Here is a 27,577-nt window from a genome sequence, read left to right as displayed (position 1 = left end):
TGAATACGGCTTGGCCGACTTTTCGGGATTACGCGTGCGCCTGTCAGAACATAGGCGTAGTCGCTCATAGGACGGTAGGACCGGCCCCTTGAATTTCGTCAGCTCTGGTATTGAGCCACACTCTGAAACTATTCTTGGCATTTGCAGAGAACGCGAGGCCTTCTTTACCGCTACAAACGTCAACCCTTTGTCCATAACTCCATGTTGTTTCTCCACCGCCACTGGCTGCTGTTCTCCATACTCCATAGCGGTATTTGCTGACCCCTGGGCATACGTCCCCCATGACAAAAAGCTTGGTATACTTTATTGAGCCGCGCAACGGCCCCCTGATATGGGGCTTAGCATCTTCGTGATGTGGACAGTCTCCCGCCGGCGGAAAAGAGGCCTTCGGGAGTCGTCATCTTAGCTGTAAAGGCGTTTCTACAAATTGATGTTTAAATATGCCAAGTACCAGTCTCGTCTGTAGTTGCCTTTCCATGCCTGTTCATCCCATCTGCAGATCTGCCAAAGCCCAACAACATGCGCTCGTTCCAATTACTTTCGTTCGCGGCAGCCGCTGCTCCGGCTTTAGCCGACAGTCATTACTTCTTCTCGGGCTTCTTTTCTGGCAGCACTATCGTCGGTGTCGAATTCGATGACCAGACAGAGTCGCTCACTTTGAAGAACAATATCAGCACAGACGCGAGCTCGGGCTCCAAGTGGATTCACATCGATGTAAGAATGCCTGAGAATGCGACAACCAGGCCGGATGCTGACAACTTGACGATAGTCCCGCCTGAAGAACCTGTATGTCGGTACGACTGGCTACTTTCAGAGCTATGCCATCACAGACGACCTCAGCTTGACATACAGCAGCAACGTCAGCTTGTCTTCAGACTGTGAGCACCCCCGAAGTGGAACGTCTTGAGATGAGCATGTTGCTTACAGTGAACAGGTAGCAACGCCAACTACATCACGTCTTCCTCTGCCTCTCCCTACACTGTTTTCGGGACTCCCTATGGAGGTGGCTGCTCAAGCCTGGCCATCACCGTCGATGACGCTGGTGTGCTTCAGGAAGCCACTGCGAATGTCACATATGACAGCGCCGGAGGTGTCCACGGAACATGGATGAGCCCTAACAACGATTTCATCTACTCCGCCGATGACATGGGCAACGCCGTCTGGGCACACTCCTATGACAACACCACTGGAGAGGTTACAGAAGTTCAGTACCTTGCCGCAGCCGAGGGATCCAACCCCAGACACTTGACTGTGCACCCCAATGGTAACTGGGTCTATGTCGTCTATGAGGAGGCCAATTCCATCGCGTCTTACAAGCGCGACACGACTACCGGCAAGCTGACTTTCACCAACACCACCTACTCTCTCCTGCCCTCAGGTATGTGCTAAACAAAAAGTACTGTTGGAGCCAATAAGTAACATTTCTTCAGGATACACCAACACGTCGTCATACTGGGCCGACGAAGTCATGTTCTCCATTCCCAGCAGCAACGCCAGCGCTACTGCACCCAAGTACCTCATTGCTGCCACCCGCTCCCGCACCGTTGGCGTTCCGGGCTACGTTTCCGCTTTTTCTCTCGATAGTACCACCGGTGCCATTACCGAGCAGCTGTTCCTCACTCCCACGACGAACAGCGGTGGCTCCGCCAATGCCGTCTCCCCCGCCAAGTTCAGCGAGGATTACTTTGCCATTACGGACAGCGGCTCGAATTTCCTGGAAGTCTGGAAGATCGACGCTTCTGGCTCATCCACGACTGCGGCAGCTGTCGCGCACCTGGCACTGGCATCGGGACCGGCCAATGTTGTTTGGTACAGCTAAGCTAGATGGTGGTGTTTGTGACAACCATGCAATTCATGTTGCGAATTTTGCTTCTGCATATGTAACAGCGTGTATTTGGATCGAAAAAGGACAGCACTTAGAGCCCTGTAACCCACATCAATCTAGGTACGCTATGGAAAGTTTTAAGTCTTCATGTGATCCTTCCAATTTGTTGCATCTGTTGTCTGCTCTAAATTCAGCACGATGTAAGGTAGGTATCGCCCCGCCGTCACTTCTACCTTACACTACTCATGCCTCTCATGGCAGGCACTGAGAAGATCTCTGAACGCTCTGGCGTCGCCCTGCTTTGTTTCTTCGGAACGGTTCATAGAATACTCGTAATCTCCAAAGTACATCTCACCAGTCTCACTATCTGAAGTCAACCATGGACTAGGACCGGTTCCTGCGTCGAAGTTGATGTATCGACTCGGGTGCAGCACGGTGCCGATCCTCGTAGGATGGAGAAAGTGAAGTCTGTAAGACTGCCTATCAAAGCGAAAGTCCTTGAGGTGGGGAAGGTTGTTCCGGATCTTATCGAAAGTAGACTCCCACGTGCCATCGAACCTGTGGAGTTCGGCATTGTCATAAAATATGCCGTACGAGCCTTTGGGCAGACGCTGCCAATCTTCCCTGTGAAGATCCCACTCCTTGGTTTCCTCGGTGTCAACCTGAATGTGAGAAACAATATAACAGCTGCCCAGACGCAATGTTTCAAGCGATTTCTGTGAGAGAACCCAGTCAAAATGACGGTTGTTGCTGATGACGAAGTTTCCCAGGTTCAGCGTCTTTAGGCGAGGGAACACTAGGCCTGCCCCGTCGAAGTATCCCGGCATGGTGCCCCAACACTCGTGGAAGTTCAAGGTCAGAGCGGTGAGATTGACCGCGAAGCAAGGAAGAAACTGTCGCTGCAGATGGCTCTCAAACTCCAGGCGCTCTTCCATCAATATGTCGCGGTCTGGGCCGTCTTCATTATACTCCTCTGTGATCAACAGGTGAAGACGATCGATGTCCTTGGCGACGTCTTTGAAAAGACCAGAGTTGACGAATTCTTGATGCGGCATGTTTTGGAGGTTATGAATCGTCAAGGACTGAATTGTGCTGACTTCGGTATTAGGCTGAACTGCACGTTCCCGAATGGCCTCGAAAACTGCCTTGAGTGTGTCTAGTCGGGTCTCGCTAGGCTCAACGTCGTTCCACGGGTTATGAAGATTGGACCACCGGCCTTTGCATTTCTCGCTGAAGTGCAGTTCGATAGCTCTGATGTTTGGCAACTGTTTGATCCGTTTAATGGCTGATGTGAAAGCATCATACTCTCCATTCTTCCAGTTTTCCCAGTCCCCAAATTGCCTTGATTTCTCGGAGCAGCTCTGGATGATGACGCGTTCAGCAGCATTCCTAGCGGCTTCGATATCGAGAGTCTTGTTCCAGCCTTCAAACCCAGTCTCGTCGCCGTTGACGGTTCCAGTGTGTGTCAGCTCCAGGGTTTGATACAGGTGTTCAGTCGCAATACAATTCCATCGTCGGCAAACGAGGCGAGCGGGGAGAAGGTGCTTGCGAACTTCACGAATATTCGCGGGGCCCCTGGGACTTTTCAGTCGGAATAGTTGCCCGATGATCATATTGAGGATCTCATTGGGTATTTCCTTAAGTTGCATAGGTATCGCGAAAGTCAAGATTCGTCGAGGTCGGAAGAGTGTCTAGAGAATTGGTTCTTTGGATGGAAGTAGGACTCCGTACGCTGGTTTTGCCTCTAATTATCATCTGGCTTGACAAGGGTGCAAAGCAGGGACGCGCTAGGCAGCGGTCCGGCAGCCTAGAGGTGTGGACCGTACAGGACATGGAACAGCCATAAGCACTGGCCATCTGTTCCAATCTTGGTGGCGCAAAACCCAGTAAAGGTTCAGGAAAAGCCGGGATTATGAGTTTTAGACCTGTGAATGAGCACAGAGGAAATAGATGATAAACTGATGGGAACTTGTGAGAGTCTTCGCCGGAGATGGCTTAATCTATATCAATTAAAGGGCGGAGAAAGTGATATTTAAAGTCATTCACTACGAACAGACTACGTCCCACATAAGGCAGGACCGTGACATCGTTTTCCAAAATACCAGATATCTCCTCTCCATCAGCTTTGAAAAGTACTCGAAAACAGATTAGAGACAAAGAATGAACAGGGTGTTGCGAGTCCCCATTTGCAGAAGGTGCACGAGACTGGATTGCCAGCTCTGAACAAAATGCTGATCCAAAGCGAAACCGCGCAATACGCATGTTCACGTTTCCGAAACCGACAATCGAATTCGGGGCTATGCCTATCCTCTCAAATTGCTAATCATGAATGAGAGGGCATCAACTTGACCACTACACCATATCGGACTAAGTAATGCTCATAGTGGAACAGAGTGCTATGTGGATCATGCCCAAATGTGGATAGGAGGGGGCCACGGAGGTGCTGGGCACTAAAGCGGTCGGCCTAATTGTATTGGTTTCAGTTAAAAAGTTGCGAAATATTGGAATGTGCTGGTTATTTGTCTATCATCTAGGTAACAGTGAGGAGACCTCTAGAGTATGCCTATGACTCTGAAGCTTTTGACAGGTGAGCAATGTTTAAGATATCTGCTTACTCGTTTGGCAATCATGCTCAAGAGTTCGAGATTGTAACCCGTCACATTGAATGTCTTCCTCCAGAACTTAGCAGTCGTAGTTAATATGTAAAAAGGTTGACAAGATGAGTAGGTTAGGAGTGTTTGGATTGGTAGCGGATCCAGTGACTGGTTGACTAGGACGCTACGGTGATTCGGCCCCGTGAGCTGCTTGACGGAAACTCCAGACTCCCAGAATATCTGATCGAGTCGGCGCATTCCTCAGATTGCTGTTTTTTTACTATACGCATCCCTGCACCTATGGATGTAAGTCTTACGATACTTGATAACCTTCAGACTTTGAATTTTGGGCGACACAACCGGCCGGATGATGACTTATCGGAGCCGACCTACTGATTCTTGAATGAACTTTGACAGTGACATGGGGGTCACCTATCGGAGCAACCTCCAAGGAGAAAGCTTATCAGAGACGAGAGGCCTTTGTGAACATGTTTTCGGCGGTCTCGGTGAACCCCTCGGCTCCTGTGGTCACCACCGCCACCGAAACTCTACCGAACAGAGTTTCTGCGGGTTCTTAAATCACCAGTTACCAGTTTTGTCGAGCACATCTCACTCTATTGGTAAAGACATAGATCACTATTTCTGTCCGACTCCTTTCTGGCAAGTGTTGCGAGAGTGAGGAATTGAACTTCGTTTTCGCGGGCGGATGAACTTGCTAGAAACAACAGCGCTGCGATGCCCAATCGGACCCGAATATGCTCCATATACTACTGGAGTGCCGTTGCTTTTCAATCATTCGACCTGATGATGATGCTCATCCGAGTTCCTCAGTTCGCCCCTCTGCATCCCCGGAAGTCTCCTCTCAAGTGATCACACGAATTCTGCGTTGCCGATACTGACTGACACCATTTGGGAGATTTGTGAACAAGCAATGATGACCTATTCCATCCTGAAATTGACTCTTGCCACTCCCTCGGTCGCTGATGTGCATCCGTCAACTGACCTGCATTCAGGTGCCCGATTGTACGTGGAACTCTGGGGTGAACGTGCACTTACAAGCAGATCAATCACTCACCGCATGCTTGGCACTTTAGCATTTGAACAGCTCAACCTTTTCAAGCAACGATTCTAAACATCATCTTACATACAATATTCATAATCGCCAATATAATTATTGCCTCACTCATTCGTCAGGCCAAAGTACATATGGTCATCGGGACCAACCATAGCTAAACCTTGTGCAGACGACCTGCCATTTAGTCGTTATCGATCTCTGTCTTGCGTATTCTTGTCGCTGCACATGTGTAACGAGGCTTATGGTGGCCGTACTCTCGAGGCTCATAAAGCATCGTTGCTACAGATTCGTCGATTGCCCTCAACTTCCAGTAGTTAAGTGGTGGAGGTGGTGGTCTGAGTGTCACCCCATAGAGCTGACGGCTAAGACTGCTCGCAATGAGCTAGTTACCTTTTTAGGAATCCACGTCGTAGCACAATGGTGGGAAGCTTCCATGGCACGTGGGGAACCGCTTCTAGTTACCAACTTTCCATCACCACAGCGAATGCCGTTTGCGGTAACTCCCAGACCCGACAAATTGGGTTCCTTCGGGAGTCTGCATAAGGAGTTCGAGTCCTCAAACCCGAATGACTACAGCGTGCCTCTTTGGGCATTACCATCTGTGACAAACTGACTTTCGCGACGTCACGTATAAACTGTCGGTTCTTCCCACGCCGGTTTGGCACTTTGGCGTTCGTGCAGCCATTCTTCTGGAAGAACCATAGCCACAATGCCTTTCGTAACTTCATCTGACACGGCTCATCTCATGAGGGAGACGATCTCTCCACGCAAAGCCTATGGTTTCCTACTGTTCACGGGCATACTTTCCGTTTACCTCTTGTACAGACTCTATCGGAAAGCCCTGCCGAAGCCTATCCCCGGCATCCCGTATAACCCAAAAGCCCTCGGCCGAATCCTCGGTGACCTACCAGAGCTCGCCAGCGAGGTTTTGAAGACGGGCGACCTGGCTACTTGGTTGCAACGTCAGGCGGACCAGCACGACTCGCCAGTATGCCAGATCTTCCTTCGTCCCATGTCGCCACCCGTGGTGATACTGAGTGACTTCCGCGAGATGCAGGATCTCTGTATGCGGCGGAAGGATTTCGATCGCGGACGAATCATCAAGAACATTTTCAAAGGTCCTACGCCGAACCACCAAATTACTCTGGAACTCGGGGACGAGTGGAAAGCGCATCGACGACTATTGCAAGATCTCATGTCGCCCCCCTTTTTACAAGACATCGCGGCACCAGCCATCTACTCGAACGTGATGAATCTGATCGACCTTTGGCGACACAAGACGCGCATAGCTGACGGGAGACCATTTGACGTGTCCGAAGATATCTTCTACGCAGCTTTGGATGCCGTTACAGCCTTTTCGTTTGGCGGCGATTTCCCACACAACGCTACAAAACCTTTAGCAGATCTTATTCGAGGCCTCAATAGTGCCCAATTGAACGAGCTGAGAACCTCCGGAACCATCGACGATCCGATTGAGTTTCCTTCAGTGGAATGCGACGAGGTTCTATCCACCATCCTTGATGTCACCATCGCCATTGAACGGTTACATGGCTCACCCTGGCCCGTCCTCAAGTGGAAGATTATAGAGAAGTTTCCGCCGGTCAGCCGGACGATGAGGCTTAAGAACAAGTTCATTGTGGGAGAACTAAACAAGGCGACGTCTAGGCAGCTGGAAAACAGCGATAACGACACGTGGATGCGGTCGGCAGTGGACCTGATGGTGCAAAGAGAAAGAAAAATAGCTCAAGATGACGGGAGGGTGCCTGACTTCCTTTCGCCTACAATGAGAGACGAGGTAGATATGCACCGTTCAGGATCTCTAAAAATCGCGCTGACCTTGATAACTAGTTATTCGGAATCCTTACTGGAGGCCACGATACAACCAGCACGACCATGCTATGGGGCCTCAAATTGCTAGCAGACCACCCGACCGTTCAGTCGAGACTTCGTACCTGCATGGAATCAGGATACAAAGAAGCGTCAAGAGAGGCAAGAACACCTTCAGTAGAGGAAATTATGCGGATCAAAGTTCCCTATCTTGACGCCACGATGGAAGAGATTCTTCGTTGTGCCGGTACTGCACCATTGGTGGAACGAGAAGCTCTTTGCGATACTGTCCTGCTCGGTTACCCCATTTCTAAAGGCACCCAAATCTTTTGTCTCACGCAGGGAGCAAGTCTCCGTAAGCCGGCGTATGAGATCGACGAGAGGAGGCGGAATGAGACATGCCGAACTGCAGTCAAGAATAGAGGAAGGGTACCAGAATGGGATCCTGCGGACATCGCCGATTTCAAGCCTGAACGATGGCTGACTTCCGCAGGCCCCCTGGAGAAGCAAGATGTCTACAGTGTATCAACAGATGAGGGTAGAAGGCTAGAGTTCAACTCTACAGCTGGGCCTCAAATTGCCTTTGGCCAGGGCAGACGGAGTTGTTTTGGAAGGAGGCTTGCGTACGTGGAGCTGCGGATCCTCGTCAGTTTGATTGTGTGGAACTTTGAGATACTCAAGTGTCCGGGTGCCCTTTCCGGATATGAGGGCAAGGATGTCGTGACTCATAAACCGATCAAGAACCATGTGCGGCTGAGGATAGTTGAGAGGTGAAGTGCGGTGTTTCGGCATGTTGAGAATAAATCCGATTAAACTCAAAGCAACTGCCATAAGAAGTTATACTGGCCGTGAAAAGTTGGAGCAGGTCTGTCGCTCCACTCAGGATTCTTATGTCGGACGTCCTGCGTTCATCTTCCAGTCAATTCTCAGCCATAGCGAAGCTACCGGGCCATCAGGAATGATACAGGTTATCCCTCCCGAATCACATCTGTATATGGCTTTTACGAAGGAGGATAAGCAAACCGTTAGTCCATGTGCATCAATTAGCTACCAAAAACAGCTCCAAACACGATTGCGATTCTCACATAACAAGGGAATCTAAAGAGAACGAAGGCGTGAAGATGCAAGCGTGATGCGGAAGGTATGCATAGAATTACGATCAAAGTTCAACTAGACCTAGGGGCAACATATGTGGAAGCCAGCCTTGGATACCACCCAGCTTTTTGCCCCAAAGCTTGCTCAGCTTTTTCTGTCTGTTGACTGCTACCTGGATCCTGTATTACCTCCGCATTCTCACGAGAGACCCTTTCGTGCCAAAAGTCCCAAACCGGCTGTGTATATTCAATGTTGAGTATTGCATGAAGAAGCCTCCATGAAAGCTCGTATGCCTCGATCTGATTGTTTGTCTTTTTGAATTCCGCACTTTCTTCACGCAACCGCTGGCGTTTTAGGTAGACAAACGACAATTTCGTCAGAAGTTCTTCAGCACTATCGCGAAGAATGGATTCTCTTTGACCAGTTGGTATGAAGATTGCTAGGAATTTCGTGGTGTCATGCCCTAAAACCCTTCGCATTATTCCGAATTCGGCTTCAAACGGCACATCAGATTCGAATTCTTGACTCGATGACACAGCCGGCGATTTTGCTTCATTTGAAGGAAGTGACCCTGAGTCCATATCAGTAATCTCGTCCATGGTGTTCAAATCTAGGCCTGTATAATGTTCTGATATTTCTTTGAAAATAGTATTGCATAATTGACCTTGCTCATCAAAGTAATTTTGGGTTTCGAGTGGCGAGGCACCCGTTTCGTTGATTCCGATATAGCTATCCCCCGGTTGGTAAACATGAGGAGTTTCGCTGTATGGGCTTTGAAGTGGAATGAGCTGAGAAAGATCTTGTTTGAGGTTGCTGTTGAAGACTCGCCATTTTCTCAATTTCGCTTTGGAATCGCCTCTCGTCCTATATCGATATAGTTCGGACACCTGAACTCGCTTGAGGACTTCGGTCAAACTCCATCCAGGGAGAGTGAAAGGATAAAATTGCGCGGAAAACCTGCTCTCCTTGACACACTTCGGATATGCACCTGTGATTGCTTCGAGCCAATCGGCGATAAACTCCAAGGAATTCAGGCACATCCGAAGCGTGTCAGGCTGTTTATTCCACGAGACTTGTATCACTTCTAGTACAGGCATCGTACTCCTCTCCAATTCATTGAAGAAAAACTTGAGTAAGGGAGTTTGGCCTCTCTCCACACAGCCCATATAATCTTGATGGCACTGATTGCAGAGCGTATGGAAACGAGATTTTCCAAAATGCAGAAAGATAGGGTTGCCAGATACCTTGTTCGGCCGCCAGTCACATCTGTAAAAACAGTTAACCAAGGCTGGAGCAGCCTGGAAACGGATTGCGACAAGGAGTTGTAACTGCTGACGACTTGTTCTCGAGTTGAGAAGAGCTAGCTCGTCTTGCAAGATTATCCAAAGACTCCAGGTATTTGGATTTGTGAGATCCTTCACATTCATACTTGTAAACCTGTTGCAATCTTCGATAATAGCCGTCCGCAGAGCTTGTAGCCGGGGCTTACTAGGCAAAGAGCGAGGTGTCGGGAGCCAGGCCGTGAGTAATGACTGAAGGAAATTAAAGTTGCAAGCATAGTCAATGGCAGATAGGCCCAACCGATTTGTTGTCGTTGGGTCTGCGCCGAGTTGTAGCAGGACGTAAGTCGCCTCCATGTTCCCATTCTTAGCAGCGATATTGAGTGCATCTGCGCCACGAGGACCACAACATCGCCTCAAATCTTCTTCAAGATCAATCTCGCGGTTGAGGAATTCTCGGAGGAAATTTGAGCACCCGTTAGCCGCTGCCAACCACAGCGGGCTGTAGGAATTGCCCGCAACGCCGCTGAGTGGAACCCCGAACTTGGATAAGATATCTATCATCACAGCAGCTCCTCGTTCTGCGGCATGACACATCGCGTCGAATCCCAGATTGTCTATTGATTGGTGGTTTCCATAATCTTCGACAAGCAGCATCTCCAATATTTGTGGTGACTGTAGATGGGTGGCGATATGCATGCAGCTTCGGCCTTGGTGATCACGAATCTGGGCAGCTTTCGGGGCTGCCGAAAGCAACAAAGCGACAGCTTCAGGCCAGCCGCCGAACATCGATCTCATCAATGGAGTCGCCCCATAATTGTCCTGTATCAACGGATTACATCCCGCCTTAATCAAGTGCGTGATGCTGGCTTGACTTCCCTTGACCGCGGCGTTATGGAGTGGTGTGTCGCCGTTGGGGCCCCGCGATTGGCATTCTGCCCCTCGAGCAAGGAGGGAGGTCGCAATTTGTTCCTGCTCGTGTATAATAGCGATACCAACAGGGGAACATCCCTCGATATCGCACAGATCAATGTCGGCATTCTGTTCCACAAGATATTCAACGATGTCTTCATGTCCGCCTCTACAGGCGTGCCAGAGGGGTGTACAGCCGTATTTGTTGCGCTCGTTGATAATATCTGCGGCTGTCAAGAGTTGCGTACAGGCAAGATGTCCATTGCAAGCAGACAAATGAAGTGGGAGATTTTGACCTTCGTCTTTGAGGAGTAGTGAGGAAGGCTCGGTCTTCAATAGCAACTCGACCACTCCTAGAGCACCAACAGCAGCAGCCGTGTGAAGCGGTGTTCTGCCAAATTTGTCGAGTGGGAATATCTCCGGCGCAAAAGGCAGGTTTATGAATTCTGCCATGAACTCAATTTGACTTTTCTCAGCTGCCACATGGAGAGGCGTATGTTTCTTGTGCTGAGTTTGAGACCATATTGACATATTCGGGATGATTTGTAGAATTCGTGACCATCCAACGCGAGCTGCACAGTGTAGTGCGGTATTGTTGTCAGGCCCCGATAGGGCGTTCACTCTGTAGTCGGCAATGAGGGCCTCGGCAAAGTCATAGGCCCCTGAAAGGATTGATGCTGCTAAAGGCGTAAAGCGATGTACGTTGAAGAGATCAGGTTGTGCTCCATGTTGCAGTAGTTTAGATGCAACTGCAAGATCTCGACGGTAAACGGTATTGTGGAGAGGCGTACACCCCTCAAGATCTTGTGCGTTTATCAAGTCAATTGCTTCGTGCCTAGATAGCAAAATGTCAATAACGTCGCATTGGCCGTGAGTGCAGGCTACGTGTAGTCCGGTTTCGCCTTTACGTGCGGCATTCAAAGCCTTTATATCTGCGCCGTGTTCGAGAAGCATTTTCACTACAGATCCAGACCCTAGTGCGCAGCCGAGCAAAAAGGCATTTTCGCCATTGTGCCGACTGTGGTTGATAAGCTCAAGCCTCTGAACATCGTCGGGTTGAGTCTGCCGGTTGAGAGCAGAAGCTATGGTAGGACTCCTTGTCATATCTGTGATTTTGTCGAGTATTTCTTTGACAAACTTCAGCCCACCACTACCAACGGCTTCGATTAGAGGTGTTGTGCCATCCTCTGATCCGATGGTAACATCTGCGCCCGCCGCAAGTAGCATCTCAAAAGAACGATGGCAGCCAGACTGTATTGCGCAATGCAAAGGTGTTTCGCCATAGTTGTCCCGTACATCTGGATTGCAGTTGAAGGAAAGCAAGTGCCGCAACACATCGTCCCAATTCCGATCTACTACATAATGGAGCAAACAATATTTGTCGCCAACAAGCTCGTCGATCAGCGCTTGCTTGTCCTGTCTCTCTTGAATAGTTTCCAATATCCAAATGCACATATCCTTACTGTTGAAGTGCACAGCATATTGGATTGGAGCCCATCCTATATGATCGAAATGATCAATGAGATCTACACAGCGCGGTATAGATTCAACCAGACTTCTCAGGTCGAGTGCGCAGATGAGATGAACTGCGGTTGGCTTCCAGTCGAAGTAAGCCTCGACGGGGGTGAGATCTTCCGGAGCAAGTTCATGCAAATTGATTACCTTGAGACATAAATGGACAAGGCTATCTACCGACAAAAGCTTTAGAGAAAGCTTTCTGATTTCAGACCCTCTGTCTCCGAGTAAGCTCGCTTGTTTGTAATGGCCTCCCCATTGAGACGATGCGTAGTGCAGCAGGGGATACTGCTGTTGTAACTGAAACAATTCGCTTGGCGCTCGCGCCCGATTCTTCTGGAAGTCGTCAAAGTTGAGATAGCTGAGGCAAGCCTCGGCTATGATATCGTGAGCCTGGGATTGTAGTGCGCGATACTCAGAAAGGCCGACAGAATTTGAGAGCAGATAATCTTCGAGTGATCCATGAATGAGGTAGTAAAAGCCCCCAGTCTCAGTAATGAGATCCGCACATTGTCTGCAGATTTGGTAGTCGCTCTTTAACCTCTGGCTGCTTTTGATGCTATTTCGCTTGAGCTTGAGCGATAAAGCTTCGAGTAACTCCATCTTCGACAATGGGCGGCGAGAGTTTGTGATCCAGAGGAGTGCCATCAGGGCTCTTTCTCTGAAGGGCGAACGCTTCTCAAGTATTAAGTTGATGGCATGTCCGTACAAATCGTTTAAGTCTTCCACGGTGTCTTCCAAAGAGGCTCTGATGTCTTCGGCATTTCCGAGATCTCCAAAATCTCGCACCTTCAAACGAACATACAAGAACATTCCTGCTGCGTTGTTGACGAGTTTGCTCTTGATTTCTTCAAAATCATTCAGTTCTTCTTGCGAGGGCTCTGGATTTATTTCGGAGACAGTCTGTGACACAAACTTCTCAATGTCGTCATGATTAGCGCCCGTATCGACATCTATGATATAGGAGACATTTTCCATAATCTTGTCGATCTCGCCGTAATTTGGTCTGCTCAGTACTATGATCTTTGTGACAGTACCTGAACTTTCTACCAGACTAGCAATGAAATTGCAAAACTCCTTGAAATGGCTGTCGTTCAGTTTGCTGCATTCATCAAGACCATCGACTATGATTGAACTCGCGTGACATGCCGAGATAGCTTTCAGAATGCCACTCTTGAGATCGCTTCGCCGAGGGGATTCTTTGCTGCTGTAATCTTCTCTCGAGATCAAGTCTTTGACATCCTGACTTGGTGGAAGCTGTCTACAAATCTGCCTCAGAAGGGAGCCCAAGAGGTTGTTGAGTGTCATTTCGGTCTTTGACTGGGTCGTGGTACAATAGACGAATGCTACAGCATTGCCCAGAGCAGTCTTTGCCTCCAATAATAGCTTTTCGATGATACAGGACGCCAAGTGGGATTTCCCAGAGCCGTGCTTCCCACGAATCCACAGCATAGATGACGATGAACTGTCACTCCATGCCTTGTAGTTGTTGTTCTTGGTGAGCCAGTCTCCTGTACCATCGACACTTCTCTCAAATGCGTTGTCGTGAAATTCTCCAAAGTCAATGAAGGGAAGCCAGTCGAGCAACTCTTTCCGTCTTTGCGCTGCCAGGTAGTCAGTATAAAGCAATTGCAGAATTGTGGACGATACTTCACCTCTTTCGTTGTCCTCATCTTGCTTTTGCTGTCGCAGCTTTTCTTCCATCGCTTCCTTCTTGTCCTGCGAGTTTTCCCCCATGAAGAGTCCCATTTCCTTGACCCCGAAATGTGTTTCTTTGGTCCATCGATTGTTGATCAAGCCTCTCCTATTCTCCAGAGCACGAAGGTGTTGTTTGAAATGTGCCATGATGTCGCCAAACTTGGTGTCGAAGTCCTTGAATTGCATTTTCATAGCCACGGAAAGACCATTTCTTTCCTTCCCCTTTTCATCGTAGAAAACGGGTGCCACTCTCACGCAGAATCGAAAAATATCAGTGGCAAGGTTCAGTTCGCATGCCTTGATTCCAGGATCATCCTGGAAAATCCCTTCTCTGCGATATTGGTTGATAGAATCAATCTCGTCAACCACTCCCTCCATCTTCTCAATGACTTTGCTTTGGTAATCGTCCACGCGGTTGCTGGCCGACAAAATGCAAGTGATGCCTCCGATGACCAGAGATGGCGGGAATGGGCTGCCCTGGTCCGCAGAGGCTACCAGCGGCGCGACTGACTTGACCAGTGCGCAAACGGGCTTCATCTTCCTCGAGAGCCTGGAAACTTTGCTCGAGTTGGTGGTATTCTGGACTGCGCGGGTCAAGTCCGACACATAGTCTTCGTAGCTGTCCGCTTCCGCGCCTCGCTGGAAAAGGAGGCGCTGCTCTGGCTGGAGCTTCCCTGCCTCTGATAACCAGTATTTGACAGCAGCTTCGGTACTCTGCTGTTCAAGCTCGTTCTCGTCGGCTTTCATCGTTGCTGATCGATCCGGGGGCCTTACAGGAAGGCCCCATGACTTCTGTCGGACGGACATGGTGCTTGGTTAGATCGCTGTTGACCTCGCAACGCAATTTTCTTCACAGAGAAAGTTGAAGAGGGAGGACTTCGAGCGAAATTACTGAGGGGTAGGCTTGACCATTAGGCTGTCATCTGCAGCCTGATCTTGCGAACACCACCGACTGTGCCGCTGCATAATCAACATGGCCACACAAAAGGAGAGCCCCGCAGTGGAAGAGCCTCTGATACGTACTTTTACGTCGCCATCAGCTGTGATACAACCCAGCCAGTCGTCTCTTCATTCTCTACACCCCCAGTCAGTTGATGAAGCACGCTGCGGATGATGCCTGAGCGGGGGCGACACCTTAACGCTGTTCCAGTGTAGATAGACTGACAAAGCTATAGAGTGTTACACCAACGCCTCATTGGTTGGCAGTCAGAACAATGAAATTGGAGGATAAGAATAGATGATGTTGACTCTTTTGTCTTTTGTGGTACTCTAAGTACCTGTTCAGTTTGACGCTACTTGAACTTCCTTCACGTCGCTCCGCTAGACTAGGCGTCCAATGATTAGACCCTCGATTTGGCACCAACATTCTCAACGACTTCAGTGTTGCCGCCTCCGCTCTTGACCTCACCAATAGTGTCCATGTCATCGTGATGGATAACCTTCTCAACAGCACCAACAGCCTGATCGGCAAGAGCCTTGTCCTCAAACACTGGTAAAGCACACTTGTCAGCCATCTTTGCAACAAGATTACGCACCAAGCGGGGCCATTGAGAAACTTACAGAAAGCCAGCTCCTCAAGCGTACGCCCCGCGGTCTCGGGGAACATAAAGTACACAAACACGACCTCGAAGGCAAGCCAGACGCAATAGCTGATGAGATATCTCCACGACGCCTCCTTGATGCCAATGGGGTTGACGAAGGTCGTGAAGAAGCCGGCCAGCCTGCCAAAGAGCTGGAAAAGCGAGATACCGCGCGATCGCAGGGCGTAGGGCCACAGCTCGACGAGGTAAGTGTACGTTAGGGCGTTGTAGCCGATGTTGTAGCAGGGCGAGTACATGAAGATGAAGAAGATTGTCGCGACGGAGGCGGACTGGTTCTTGTAGTCGTTATCGAGGGCGTGGACGGCGCGTTCCATTGAGATTGTCCAGCTGATGTAGCAGAGGAGCTGAGGAGATTGTGAGCGAGTGGGAGATTGAGATGAAGTGTGGGAAGAGACATACCAGTGAGACTGTGCAAGCTAGGTACATGACGCGACGGCGGAAGGTTCGCACGAGCATGGCTACGGTGAAGCCGCAGACGAGGGACCAGCCGGCGATGCCGAGGTTGATCTTTTGCTTGACGGTGGAGTCGGTCAAGCCGATCATCTGGAGCAGGTCACCCAAGTAGTATCTACACACCCCATGTTAGACATTGCTCAAATGAAGATTCACGAACAGCATCGAAATACTTACGAGATGAGTGTGTTGCCGGACCACTGGGTAAATAGACCAAGCATGGAAGAGATGAGAGCACGGCGGCGCATACCCGCCGTGTTGAGAAGGTCCATCCACGACTGCTTGGAAGCTTCCATCTCTAGGGTGATGACGGTCTTCATCTGCGCCATCTCGGCCTTGACGAACTCGGAATCGCGGTCGCCCTCGGCATGGTACTTGATGAGGATGTCATGTGCTTCTTCGCTACGGTCTCTAGTGATGAGCCATCGGGGACTCTCTGGAAGGAAGCTGGAAGCATGATACGTCAGATTTATTGAAGAAGCACGCGGTTACATGTTCCTTTGGGAGACCACTTACAAGACAAAGGTGATTTGCAAGAGAGAAGGGCAAATCTGAAGGAGAGAGGGGATTCTCCACGCCCAGTTGCTTGCGATGTTGTTGGTGCCGAAGCAGATACCAGCGGCCACGATTTGACCAACGAAGTACGCGACGTTGAAGCTGGAAATCCATCAGTCTACTCACTCCGTCCCACAAAGACTTAAATACTTACAGAGAGGTCAGAACAGGACGTTCCTTGGGATAACTCAATTCACCAATGAGAGAAGAGCCGGAGACGATACAAGTCGGGATACCAAAGCCGAGAATCATGCGGGCAACAATGTACATGCCAACTTCTCAAAGTTAGTCTTCATTCGAGTACAGTGAGGGCGATAAGACGGCCAAACGTACCATGCTGAGAGAAACCCTGGATGAGGGCTCCAACAACCATGACCAAGCTGCCGCCAAAGATGGACCATCTTCGTCCAAACCTGTCGTTCACAATGGGGATAAAGGGAAGAGACAGAATGGCGCCGAGGGAGTACGCAGCGGCGATGATACCCTTCAAACTGCCCTGTGGATCTCCAAAGTCTATCAAATCTTGTCAATTTGAGTTCCTCAGCGTATTCACTGGACCAACTTACACTCTTTCCATGATGGCACAATCTGCAACGCATTGATCATTTGCGAATCGAAACCCGACGTCAACTCGATACCCATGCACGTTGGGAAGAGCATCAGGTAGAGGTATCGCAGGTTCGGCTTCTGGTACCACGGCACCCTGTCCTCCTCTGAGATGCGGGTCAGGATTGGGTCCGCCGCCCCGGTCTCCTGAGCGCGCTTGATCTGGACCATTGTGAGGGAATGAACTGCGGCTTGCGGAAGAAGACGGTAGACCGGTCAAGAGAGTCTCAGCGACGCGTCAAAAGGTCTAAACGGTGACGGTTGATGAGGATGGGATAAGGAATAAGTAGTTCTCTATCCAGTAGACGGAAGTATATGTTACCGAGTCCTTGTCCCTGGGCGTTCAAGGGTGTGTGTGTTTATTCGAGGGCGCACAACTCCAACGCTTCTCTAGTGTATCCGTAGACTCTCTTGCCTCTCACTTCCGACGAGGTCCACCCGGGTATTTTATATACCTACACACTGCCGTGAATGTTTTACCCTATGTTTGAATACGTCCGACCTATCAACACATGGGCAGTTTCCGGCAGAGGGAGAACGAGAGGAAGAGCTAAGGCGGGACAGCGGGAGAGGGAAGCGGCGCCGGCCAGGATCCCAGGTGGCAGAAGGTCCGAATGAGATGACTGTTGCATCGGAGACACGCTCACAAAGAGCCGGGGGCCATGCTTCTCGCCAAGAAGTGCCCAGGAGGTCGGGGTTGGGGTTGAATTGAACTGCTGTTTGCATTTATCCATCCAGTGAGGAAACCACGTTCATCTCAAACAATGGAGCAACGACTACTCAATGATATGCGGGGAAAGCTTTCACTCCCCCACATGGTCTTTGCTTTTTCCCCATGGGCTTTGGTCAGATGGTTCGCTGCTTAATTTATGGGCATGGGGTGTTTGGAGGGATTGTGGGAGTTCAACTCCGCATCTCCGCTAGAACAACTTGGATGGTTTGGGGAAAGGCCAGGAGCCAAGAAGGCTGTTTATTGGTTAGTTTTTCGCCTGTTGCTTACGGAAAACGAACGAACAGGATCAGCATCAGGTTTGTTTTCTCGAGGTGCTTGGCTTGGCGGTGACTTTATCAGAGGATGGGGGTGGATGGGAGGTTGGCGCCTTTACCGTATTCGGTCATTCGGGATGGCCAGAAGCGAGATTTCGTATCCTGTGCCGAGGTCATGACGGAAGTCCGAGGAGTGGAGAGTCTAGGCAATTCAATCTCTTAGAATCTACGACGATAAGTCTACGGATGCTATGAACCATGAACGCCTTCCTAGAAGTATGTGTCTTTAGAGTGAGAGGGTTCCGTCGGAACATGGTGTATCCAATGCTTTTATTGCGCAGTTCAACCGTCCCGATGAAGGTCGGGCTACTCCAACCACATTGCAGGTGCTCATGACTGATGCCGAGAGGATTTTCAGCGCAGTAACGCGGCACAGTTCGTCTATTCAAGGCGAGCTGTGTAGGATGCGGACGAAAAGAACCTTCCTGCATAAGAGGAATCGACCTGTCGTGTCACCACATGTTCTTGGGGTTGGAAGTCGTGCTTACCTCTCCCGCCGGCCGGGCAAGCGTTTGTCTGTGTGTTCATTTATTTCAATGCAATTGGCGAAGTTCCTACGCCTTGTGTATTCAAAATTCTGCCCACCACACACTGTCCTCACTTGTCATTGCATCGGGTCCGACCCCATTGTTCATGTTCATCCCAACGTTGCGGTTGACAACTTGGGAGTCATGGAATACCCCCCACCCTACATATTACAGTACTATTCTAATTCATACCGAGTACCGACTGGCCTTCTCGGACTTGGAGACGGAACCCGCGTGTCAGCGGCGAATCGGAGTGTCGAAGCTATTGGAACGCGAGGATGCAAGATTCCATGGTCGACCTAGCCGGGTAAATATCAAATACTAGTATCCAGAGGATGCGGCGGGGTGACAACCTCTTCTCCAATTCCCCCGTGCCCTAGGAATTACCCTTGAGCCACGACGTCGATCTTGACCCGGAGGGAGGGTGAGGCTTTGCGGGGAACCGTCAACGGCAGTTCATTGGATTAAAGCCGGATGCTGTCAACCATCCTGAATGAGCTCGAGATCCCAGGATATGACTGGTGTTATCACGTTTTTAGTGTACGCCCGATCACAGGAGCCTTAGCAGGCCATTTTGTATTAAGTCTTTTCCATCCTTTGCATACAGCAATGAGCCCCTGGTAAGAAGCCAGACGGGACATCACGCGGACAAGAAGCCCTCCGTCCAAACCGAATAGAGGACAAACAAAGGTCCTCGACATACTCCATCTCCCCCACAAAACAACATACAAACACTTCCACAATGGGTTTTTGAATCCTAGCAGCAGCAGGGTAAGGCGGTTAAACAAAAGACCACACCCTGCTCCTCCCCCCAATCCCTCTACCGGCATCGCGGGAGACCGGGGGGATAAGGGTGGTGGGGTACGCCCGTTAACCGTAAAGCCCAGAAAGAAGGGCCGATTGCCACGAGGGATTGGGACTAGATAATCGGGACGTCGTCCCTGAATTTCGTCCCTCTCCCAGCTTCTGCTTTTTTGATCTCTTGAACTCCGGAAGGATCTTGGTCTTCGTTTTTTCTGCTTGTTGCTTGGCTATCTGGCTTGGCTATGTGAAAGCTTCAAAGTGGGGAAAGAGGAGGAAGAAGATCCAGTCCGATACATGATTCTTTATGTCAACCCGAGTACTCCCGGCTCGAGCGCCACCCCCCCCCCCCCATCCGAACGATTTCGATATTCGATGAGAATTGCAGAAGGAAGGCATGGACTGAGAACCCGACCTGCTTGATACCGGAGGGCTTGGGATAAGCTTAATTGCTAGGGAAAGCAAGCTGTTTGGAGCGGACGTTCGTGCCGGAACCTTCAACATGCTATGGTAGTGAGGGGTGTTTTGCCTCCTAGGCGTCTGTCAACACCACAACGACTGACGACGACGACGACGACCATGGTCAAGGACAACAAGGCAACCTCTCACAAACCTTGTCTTTACAACACGCAATCACAATACCTCAACCTCAGGAGAATGTCAAAGTGAAGCCTGCACCCCACTCTCACAGCCTCTTTTGAAGTAAAAGCAACACTCCACGAACCCTGTCTTTACAACCATAATGGCTGCGACGAGAGGCTTTGTTGGGACGTTCCACTCCTCAGCGGCACCGGTGCCCGATAACATCTTGTTAAAGATGTTAAACTCAGGCCACGGAGATCGATAGTGATCTCCGAGATATTGAGTGCGGCGCGGGTCCATAGCATCTCAAGCACTATCGTCAATAAAGCGATGATCCACGGACCCCATCTTCACAACTACAGTAGCCATGACGAGCGTTTCTATCAAGATATTTGGCTCTACAGCAGTGCGGCGCCCACCCGCCGCTTGCTGAAGATGTCAAATCCAAGCTACTGATATCGATAGTGACTTTCGAAGAGTGAGTGCTGGTATCGGGTCAAGAGAACTTCGAGTACTAGCGTATATAAAGCGATCCTCCACAGACCCCATCTTCACGATCCATAATAGCTGCGACGAGAGCTTCGATCGAGACGTTTGGTTCTACCGCAGCGCGGCGCCCGCCTATCTCTAATTGAACAAATCAAACCCAACCTACTGATGTCGATAGCGGCCTTTGGATGTTGAGTCCCGATGCAGGTCCAATGAACCTTTGGGTAACGGCGTGGGTTAAGACTAGGGTCTAGCTAATACTAGCTTGCGTCTTCGTATTCGTGAGTGCTTACGACGAGGGGAGAGGGGAGGATGAAAGAGAGATCAAAAAGGTAAAGAGAGAAAGAGGGGTTAGAAGGGAGAGAATGAGAGGTTGGAAATGATAGATAAAGATGATGGAGAATGGATGACAGGGCAGGCTTGTTCTGTTTACCGGCATCGTCACCGTCGCCAACTGCCTCATCGACATCCATTACGTCTCCACCCTCACCAGTCTCACCATCTTCTCCACCAGACTCTCCAGACTCACCAGTCTTACTATCTGCGCCACCATTTCCACTACTATCGTCGTCCTCCTTGTTATAGCAAGACTTCTGGCGGGGGTGCTCATGGTCAAGGTTAGGGTCATCGCTACTACTACTCGAGTGGGAGTTTGTAGCGTCGTGCTTTATCACCATCTCAAAAAGTCTCCTGGTTGCGTTAGAGCGATGGAGAGGGTCATCATTCTCAGAGATGATGGAAGTTCAGTAGCATAAACGATAGAGTGAACGACGGAGATGATGAAAACATAACTCAGTGATATAGATAATGAAAACTCGAAGATAGAGATGATGGAAACCCAGTGCCATGAATGATGGAAATTTAAAGACAGGGGTGATCGGAAAGAAATGACAAGGCATGAAGGAAGTTCAATGATGGGGATAATGGAGAACACAAAACAGAGGTAAAATAAAATTAGAGAGGGAGATGATCTAGAACGAGAGACAAGAGATAACGGATTCATGAGAGATAGACGATCATGATAAAAGATAGAATGGAGACTGAGAGGTAAGGAGGATGAAAGGGCAAGCAGAGAAGATGAGGAAGGAGGAGCAGGGTAAGAAAGGAAAAGAGCTCTGCTTCACCTCGTCTCACCTTACCTTCTGATATTTCCTTCATCCCCAAGTTGGTCTTGAATAGATTTAAGACAGGGAAGCCATGGACGTTCCGGATGACTTAGTTCCGATTGACAGGTATCGGTACTCAGACTCAGGTTGGTAGCCCTCAATATACTGACCACTTCTCAATTGTAGTAACAGATGGATTTATGTAGATGATGACAGTAGTCTCACAGATCACACAATTCATCAAATAAGTAATAGAGTATAGCAATATGCATCATGAACAAGAGGTGATGGTCATTACTCCAGTGCTAGGAAATCTAAGGATTTTTTTCTTTCCCTCTTTCCACTTCCTGCCAGCGGTTTGGCCACACCATTGCGTGGGGACATATCCGGTCCCCGTGTATACCCATTTACATTCATACAAAACGTCATAAGAAATCGCAATCTCATTTCGTCTCACGAACAACCTTGTCAACCGCCTTGGCAAAGTACTCGACATTCCTCGTGTTGAGACCAGCCATGCTGATGCGGCCGTTCTTGGTCATGTACACGTGGGCGTCCTCGCGCAGCTTCAGTACCTGCGTCTCTGACAGGCCGGTGAAGCTGAACATGCCGATCTGGTCGGTGATGTGGTTCCAGGTGCCGGGGGTACCGAGCTCCTCGAGCTTGGCGCGCAGGACCTTGCGCATCTCGATGATGCGGCCGGACATGGTGCGCAGGTTGTCCTCCCACTCAGCGAAGAGCGCGGGGTCGTTGAGCACGGTGGCTGCGACGCGGGCGCCGTACAATGGAGGGTTTGAGATCTCGGAACGCTGGAGGATGGCGAGCTGGGAAGCGATGCGTTGTGTGGTCTCGGCGGCTTCGGAGGCCGGGGCGGTGACGAAGTGGAAGCATCCGGCGCGCTCGCCGTAGAGTCCAAAGTTCTTTGCGAAACTCTGGGCGATGAGGAGCTCGAAGCCCTGCTCGATGAAGTAGCGCACAGCCCAGGCATCCTGGGCGAGGTTGCCGGAGGCGAAGCCCTGGTAGGCGCAGTCGAAGAAGGGGAAGTGGTTCTTCTGGCGCATCAGAGCAGCAATCTCCTTCCACTGCTCTTGCGTCGGGTCAACGCCGGTGGGGTTGTGAGCGCAGGCGTGGAGAAGGATGATGGAACGCTCGGGAGCGGAGGACAGGGTAGACTTGAGGCCCTCAAAGTCGAGGCCCTTTGTCTCCTTGGAGAAGTAGGGGTATTGGGCGATGGGCAGACCGACATTGCCAAAGATCTGGTTGTGGTTGGCCCATGTCGGGTTGGAGATGTAGACTGTGCGGTTGCCCTTGTAGAACTTTGCAAGGAAGAGTGCGCCGAGATGGACGGCACCGGTGCCGGAAATCGTCTGGACGGAGGAGGTGCGCTTCTCGCGGATGGCGGGCGAGTCGGCGCCGAGCATTAGCTCGTTGGCCTTGCCGGTGAACTGGGGAATACCGGCGATGGGAGCATATTCGTGGTTGAGTTCGGGATCGTTGCGGAGGATCTCGTCGGCCTGTAAAGTTGCATCATGGCGGGGTTAGCGGGGGTGGGTAACTTGTAAGGGGCAGGCCAAAAGTGGAGGAAGTGGGATGCGATGAGGGGAAAGCTCATCAAAAATAGGACGATGCTGCACATCAGCTGGTGTGCCGCCGATGCGTGACGCAGCCGGGCTTTGCCTTGCTGGAGCCGGAGGGGCCGCAAGCAGGGTCTGTCTCCGGAGGGCATTCACACAACAAGGTGAAGGGGGGAAATCAAAAGAAGGGAATGATGACGCACCTTCTTGACTACGGGGAGAACCCAAGGCTTCGCATTGTCATCGCGGTAAGCTCCAATTCCCTGGGATGGTTAGCAAAAGAGCTCAGAACACCATCAAGACAGCTAGCTGCTGCTGCTGCTTGATGAATCAAGGGTTCACCCCACCAAATCGACCTTGTCCTTGCTCTGGTCTGCCCTGTAGGCGGCCATCAAGCCAAAGAGGGGATCCTCAGGAGCTTGCGGCACCGTGCTGGCGGGGAAGTTCGTGGTTGAAACAGGCGCCATGATGTGTGATGCGATGTTGCGTATTCTCGAAAGAGTAGAGTTGTTCTGGGGAGAAGAGGAAGAAGAGGAAGAGGCCGAAGCTGATGAAGAAGAGGAGGAATCACCGGGCATTTTCAGCGTCGGAGCTTTCGTGAGAAGGGGGAACGAGTCAGAGGCGGGGGGGGAGGAAAGGGTCTGTCTGGGGGTGGTTATTATTATGGCATCAAATAGTGGTACGATTTAGACGGGCGAATGGGAAGCTTTGCGATTACAGGCGCCAACCGTTTGTCCAGGCGTCTGAGTCTCTAAGGTGACCCAAGTACTCCGTACCTGACCCAGGTGGGCAGTGAGAATGGGAGCTGGGTCACCGGTGTGGTCGGGGTGTTTTGGGACCTTCCATGGACCATGGGACCTTGGGGTGAGAGGTGCCCCTTCTGCCCGGGCTCCCGGAGGGGTCACCGTGTCACCCGACGCCTCGAGGTTGGACGGGGAAGGGGAAGGGGGGAAGCGGACATGCGCCTCCGTAGCCGGGGGGACTTCCAGCTAAGGCGGGAAACGTCTAGGACGTCAAGGAACAGGGCAAGCCGCAAGATGACATGTTGCTGAGGTGAGGGACAAACGGGCTGCAACTGCTTACCTGGGGGATGAAAGACGGGGGCTTTGGTTGGTGCGGGAGCTAAGCTATCCCAGAAAGACCTGGACGTGTTAACTAAGGTACTGTACTCCGTACGGCAACGCTTGGGTCTGGCCGAGTGTCTCGTCCTCACAGCGCGGCGCTCCGGGAGTTGCAGAAACGTACAAGAAGGTTGATGCGGTTGCAGCGGACGGGCGGGCTGCAGAATACAGACACTAGGTAGGTAGGTATGTACAGATGCAGGGCGCAGGGTACACTGTACGGCAGAGCAACGGCTTGGATACGGGGGGTTGGGTTAGGTACGGAGTAGTGGAATCCTGGATGAAAGGGCTGAGATAGTGATGTTTTGGCTCGGACGATCGGAGGGCGTATTTTTTGTGGTTCGGAAATTCTGGCTGTCTGAGGCTTGAATAGGTGGCAGAAGAAACTCGAGAAACAGCAAGCAATCGAGTTTGAATGGAACCTGGTGACGGAGAAAAAGTACCACTGTGACACGTCCAAGGTTGGGTTTTGGGGCAAAGTTGTATCAAATGGGATCCACCAGGTGCGGGCAGGATAGTCAGGTCGAGGAAGGTATTTCGTAACGCCTTGCTCGAATCGGGTGCGGATAGGCGGATTTGTCTGCGAAAATAGATTGATTCTGTCTTTTTGCTGGTCACCCGGGATGATGAGGCCAGGTTGTATCGTAGCAAGTTCAAGTTTACGGTGATGCAGAGAGATACCGAAAGTGAAGAAATCGGCGAAGTGTCGGGCAATGGTCGGGGATTTCGTTTCGTTGTTTTCCAGGTTTGGCAGCAGCAGCAGTGGCAGTACCTTCCTTTCAGTGTCTTGTGCATCGGCGGGGGGAAGGAGCGCGCCTTCTCTTTATCCTCTAGCTGTCGGCTCCCCGCTGCTTCCCCATTTGCCCCAGCCTTTCCCAATTGCGCTTGTGAGGTCACCCGTGGAGGGCGGGCCGAGGTCTCGGGCTCAACCCCATGACTCTCCAAACTCTCCCATTTGCTGCCAGATAGTCATCACGACTCGACGTTTGCTTAGTCTGGTAGTGTACTCCGTATCGATTGAAGTTCATCCCGGTTTATCTTCTTGGATTCCTTCTGAACCGTTGATATCGGATGGAGTGCATTGCCGTGCCACTTCAGACTAAAGTAACGAGATCATCCCATCTTGTCTGTATTGGACCGCAGCTTGACAGACGCACATTCATCTTCCTTTATCTTACACCACCTATTTGGAGACTCACAACTTGCCTTGGAATCAATACCTACCTACACTACGAGGGTTTTATGGACAGCACAAATTTAGAGCTCGGCAACTCCAAGTACAACCGCAAAGATGAGACCACTCCTCGGTATTGCAACGCTTCCCCCCTTCCAAAACACCGCAGGTACCGAGAACCGTTTCGCATGTTCAATGTCGTTAGCAGCGCCAATCAGAAGCTTGCCTGCTTGCCCAGACACTCGCCGAAGCTCCCCCGGCATCCCAGCTCCGTACAAGCCGCCCCGGAGAGCACACCGCAACAACGCTTCTTCACTGTGATAAAGTGAACATGTAGCTTGCTTGAGTGGGCAAGCGCGCAAGGCAGACCAAATCATCAAATGATCCTAGCGCCCATGGACCAAGGCACCGGTACTACTATGCTCTGGTCGCTGGATTTACATGGCTTGCAACTAAAAGGTCACCTGCACTTGGCCCAGGCTTTTTAACGACCCAGCATGTGACGCTGCTCTCTAAACTTTCACATGTCTGTCAGCCCAACCTCCCACCATAGAAACATCAGCCTGTGATTCGAGCCATGGAATACTTGGAATGCTACCTCAATAGGTCAAAAGTGCACAAATCCACGAGACTGAAAACCAAAGGTGCAATTTCGCAGACCACGATATGTGGTGCGTAGTACGGCTAAGACAATGGTTATGATGGTATTGTATCGCCAAACTGGGCAAATTCCCAGCCAAGCTTCTATTCAGCCCAATGGGCACAGCCTCACAACTAGATAATCAAGTCCCAAAGAATCAAAAACGTGCACAACCCCGCCGACGCGAAAAAGGTATACCTCGCCGCGCTCGGTCGCTGCGTCGCCTTCTTCAGCTGCTTGTTACCGCCGCCCACATCCGCCGTAATGTTTTCCGAGTCCGCCACGAGCTGCTCGATATGCGCTGATTGCGTCGCCAAGTTGCCCACCAGTAACGTCTGCAGTTCTGCGATCTCGAGTAGCGACTTCTCCGCCGTCCTATGAAACCCATCGTTAGCTGTGTCTGCCAAAGAAAGTCATGGACGATTTATGGTGTACAATGCCGGCCATGTTAAAACATACCTGACTTTGTCCAGCGTGCTGTTGTAATGCTGCAGCATATCCTGATTTCCTTTCTCAAACATCTGAATCTGCTCATCCGTGAGACCCTCTCGCGGGTCATACGACGATGACGCACCCTCATCCCCGGGCGGCAAAGCAGCCTTGCCCGTCGCCCCCTTGCTGGTCGCAGCAGTCTTCGCCATGGACTCATAAAACCCGCCCAGCTCAGGCATCGCCCCGCCGCCGCCCGCCTTCGCCAAAACACTCCTATTCTTCTCCATCTCCCTCGTGAGCCTCACCTCCATCATATCCTGCTGCGTCCTCCCGCACCGCTGCAGTCCCAACCGCAGACTCTGAATCACCTCGTCGCGGTGCTGCTCAATCGTCCTGGCGCGTGCCTCGGCCGCCGCGTGCTCCGCCGTCTTGCCCTTGCTGCTGTTGTTGTCATTGTCGCTGGCGGCGGCCCAGGCGCCGAGGGCACCGAGCCTGCTGGCGTACTTTTTGCGGATGACGGCCGTTTCGGTCTCGCGGCGGAGGAGCTCCGCTTCGTTGAGGGCTGTGATGCTCGCGTTGAGCTCGCGGAGCATCTGTTTTGCGTTTGCGTCAACTTCTTCGCGGTCGCGGTCCGTTAGGTGCCGTTGTTGTTGAGCAGCGGCAGCGTGGATGTGTGTTTTGCGCGGTTGCGCTGTTGAGAGATAGGCTTGTCGGACATCTTTGAGTTCGTTGTGGAGGTTTGTGATGTGGGAGTTCTGGGTGTCAAAGTGTCAGAGACATACAGTTCTCAAACATATAGAGGGAAGGTTGGTAGAGACTGACTATTCTGTAAGCCTCCTTGAGGAAGCCGTCAATCGCTTCGAGACTGAGCTTCTTTTCGGTGACGATGGGCGCATTGCGCTTCCGCAGAAGGTCGTTGAATACTGGTGTAATGTCCATTTTCGGGGTCGTATCGCACTTTGCCGTACGGCTGGAAGAGAGGAATGTTTCAATCCGGAAGAAATTACGTGGTGTTGAGGAGCATAGTGCACCGGAATCCGAGATATCA

The 27,577-nt window shown here is 51.0% G+C and overlaps 9 protein-coding genes across 9 annotated transcripts; 2 read left to right on the top strand and 7 right to left on the bottom strand.

Annotated features, from left to right (window-relative positions):
* Positions 1–519: 519 nt before the first annotated feature.
* Positions 520–1,819, top strand: CPAR01_11138 (uncharacterized protein; the record flags this gene model as incomplete). Its single annotated transcript, XM_060495397.1, has 4 exons — positions 520–714; positions 770–878; positions 935–1,378; positions 1,431–1,819. The coding sequence occupies 4 exons, from the start codon at positions 520–522 to the stop codon at positions 1,817–1,819; spliced, it is 1,137 nt and encodes a 378-aa protein (XP_060345745.1).
* Positions 1,820–2,064: 245 nt separating this feature from the next.
* Positions 2,065–3,438, bottom strand: CPAR01_11137 (uncharacterized protein; the record flags this gene model as incomplete). The annotated part of the gene is made up of 1 exon (XM_060495396.1): positions 2,065–3,438. The coding sequence occupies one exon, from the start codon at positions 3,436–3,438 to the stop codon at positions 2,065–2,067; it is 1,374 nt and encodes a 457-aa protein (XP_060345744.1).
* A 2,765-nt stretch (positions 3,439–6,203) lies between these two features.
* On the top strand, positions 6,204–8,095 carry CPAR01_11136 (cytochrome P450; the record flags this gene model as incomplete). The annotated part of the gene is made up of 2 exons (XM_060495395.1): positions 6,204–7,289; positions 7,343–8,095. 2 exons carry the CDS (start codon positions 6,204–6,206, stop codon positions 8,093–8,095), a joined length of 1,839 nt encoding a protein of 612 aa, XP_060345743.1.
* A 392-nt stretch (positions 8,096–8,487) lies between these two features.
* CPAR01_11135 (pfs domain-containing protein) lies at positions 8,488–14,568 on the bottom strand (the record flags this gene model as incomplete). Its single annotated transcript, XM_060495394.1, has 1 exon — positions 8,488–14,568. The coding sequence occupies one exon, from the start codon at positions 14,566–14,568 to the stop codon at positions 8,488–8,490; it is 6,081 nt and encodes a 2,026-aa protein (XP_060345742.1).
* A 593-nt stretch (positions 14,569–15,161) lies between these two features.
* On the bottom strand, positions 15,162–17,207 carry CPAR01_11134 (uncharacterized protein; the record flags this gene model as incomplete). Its single annotated transcript, XM_060495393.1, has 8 exons — positions 15,162–15,310; positions 15,382–15,766; positions 15,822–15,990; positions 16,053–16,322; positions 16,392–16,532; positions 16,585–16,705; positions 16,764–16,943; positions 16,997–17,207. 8 exons carry the CDS (start codon positions 17,205–17,207, stop codon positions 15,162–15,164), a joined length of 1,626 nt encoding a protein of 541 aa, XP_060345741.1.
* Positions 17,208–20,742: 3,535 nt separating this feature from the next.
* On the bottom strand, positions 20,743–21,159 carry CPAR01_11133 (uncharacterized protein; the record flags this gene model as incomplete). Its single annotated transcript, XM_060495392.1, has 1 exon — positions 20,743–21,159. The coding sequence occupies one exon, from the start codon at positions 21,157–21,159 to the stop codon at positions 20,743–20,745; it is 417 nt and encodes a 138-aa protein (XP_060345740.1).
* Positions 21,160–22,031: 872 nt separating this feature from the next.
* CPAR01_11132 (aminotransferase class I and II) lies at positions 22,032–23,740 on the bottom strand (the record flags this gene model as incomplete). Its single annotated transcript, XM_060495391.1, has 3 exons — positions 22,032–23,102; positions 23,366–23,425; positions 23,510–23,740. 3 exons carry the CDS (start codon positions 23,738–23,740, stop codon positions 22,032–22,034), a joined length of 1,362 nt encoding a protein of 453 aa, XP_060345739.1.
* A 631-nt stretch (positions 23,741–24,371) lies between these two features.
* CPAR01_11131 (uncharacterized protein) lies at positions 24,372–25,055 on the bottom strand (the record flags this gene model as incomplete). The annotated part of the gene is made up of 1 exon (XM_060495390.1): positions 24,372–25,055. A coding segment is annotated over one exon (684 nt), but the record flags the coding sequence as incomplete, so codon positions are not given.
* A 1,176-nt stretch (positions 25,056–26,231) lies between these two features.
* CPAR01_11130 (SNARE-complex protein Syntaxin-18) lies at positions 26,232–27,468 on the bottom strand (the record flags this gene model as incomplete). Its single annotated transcript, XM_060495389.1, has 3 exons — positions 26,232–26,472; positions 26,557–27,284; positions 27,352–27,468. 3 exons carry the CDS (start codon positions 27,466–27,468, stop codon positions 26,232–26,234), a joined length of 1,086 nt encoding a protein of 361 aa, XP_060345737.1.
* Between the last annotated feature and the right edge of the window lie 109 nt (positions 27,469–27,577).

The sequence above is a fragment of the Colletotrichum paranaense genome, assembly GCF_030867605.1.
Source record: "Colletotrichum paranaense strain IMI 384185 chromosome Unknown Scaffold_9.1, whole genome shotgun sequence".
NCBI classification, from domain to species: domain Eukaryota; kingdom Fungi; phylum Ascomycota; class Sordariomycetes; order Glomerellales; family Glomerellaceae; genus Colletotrichum; species Colletotrichum paranaense.
This window is presented reverse-complemented; position numbering and strand designations above follow the sequence as displayed.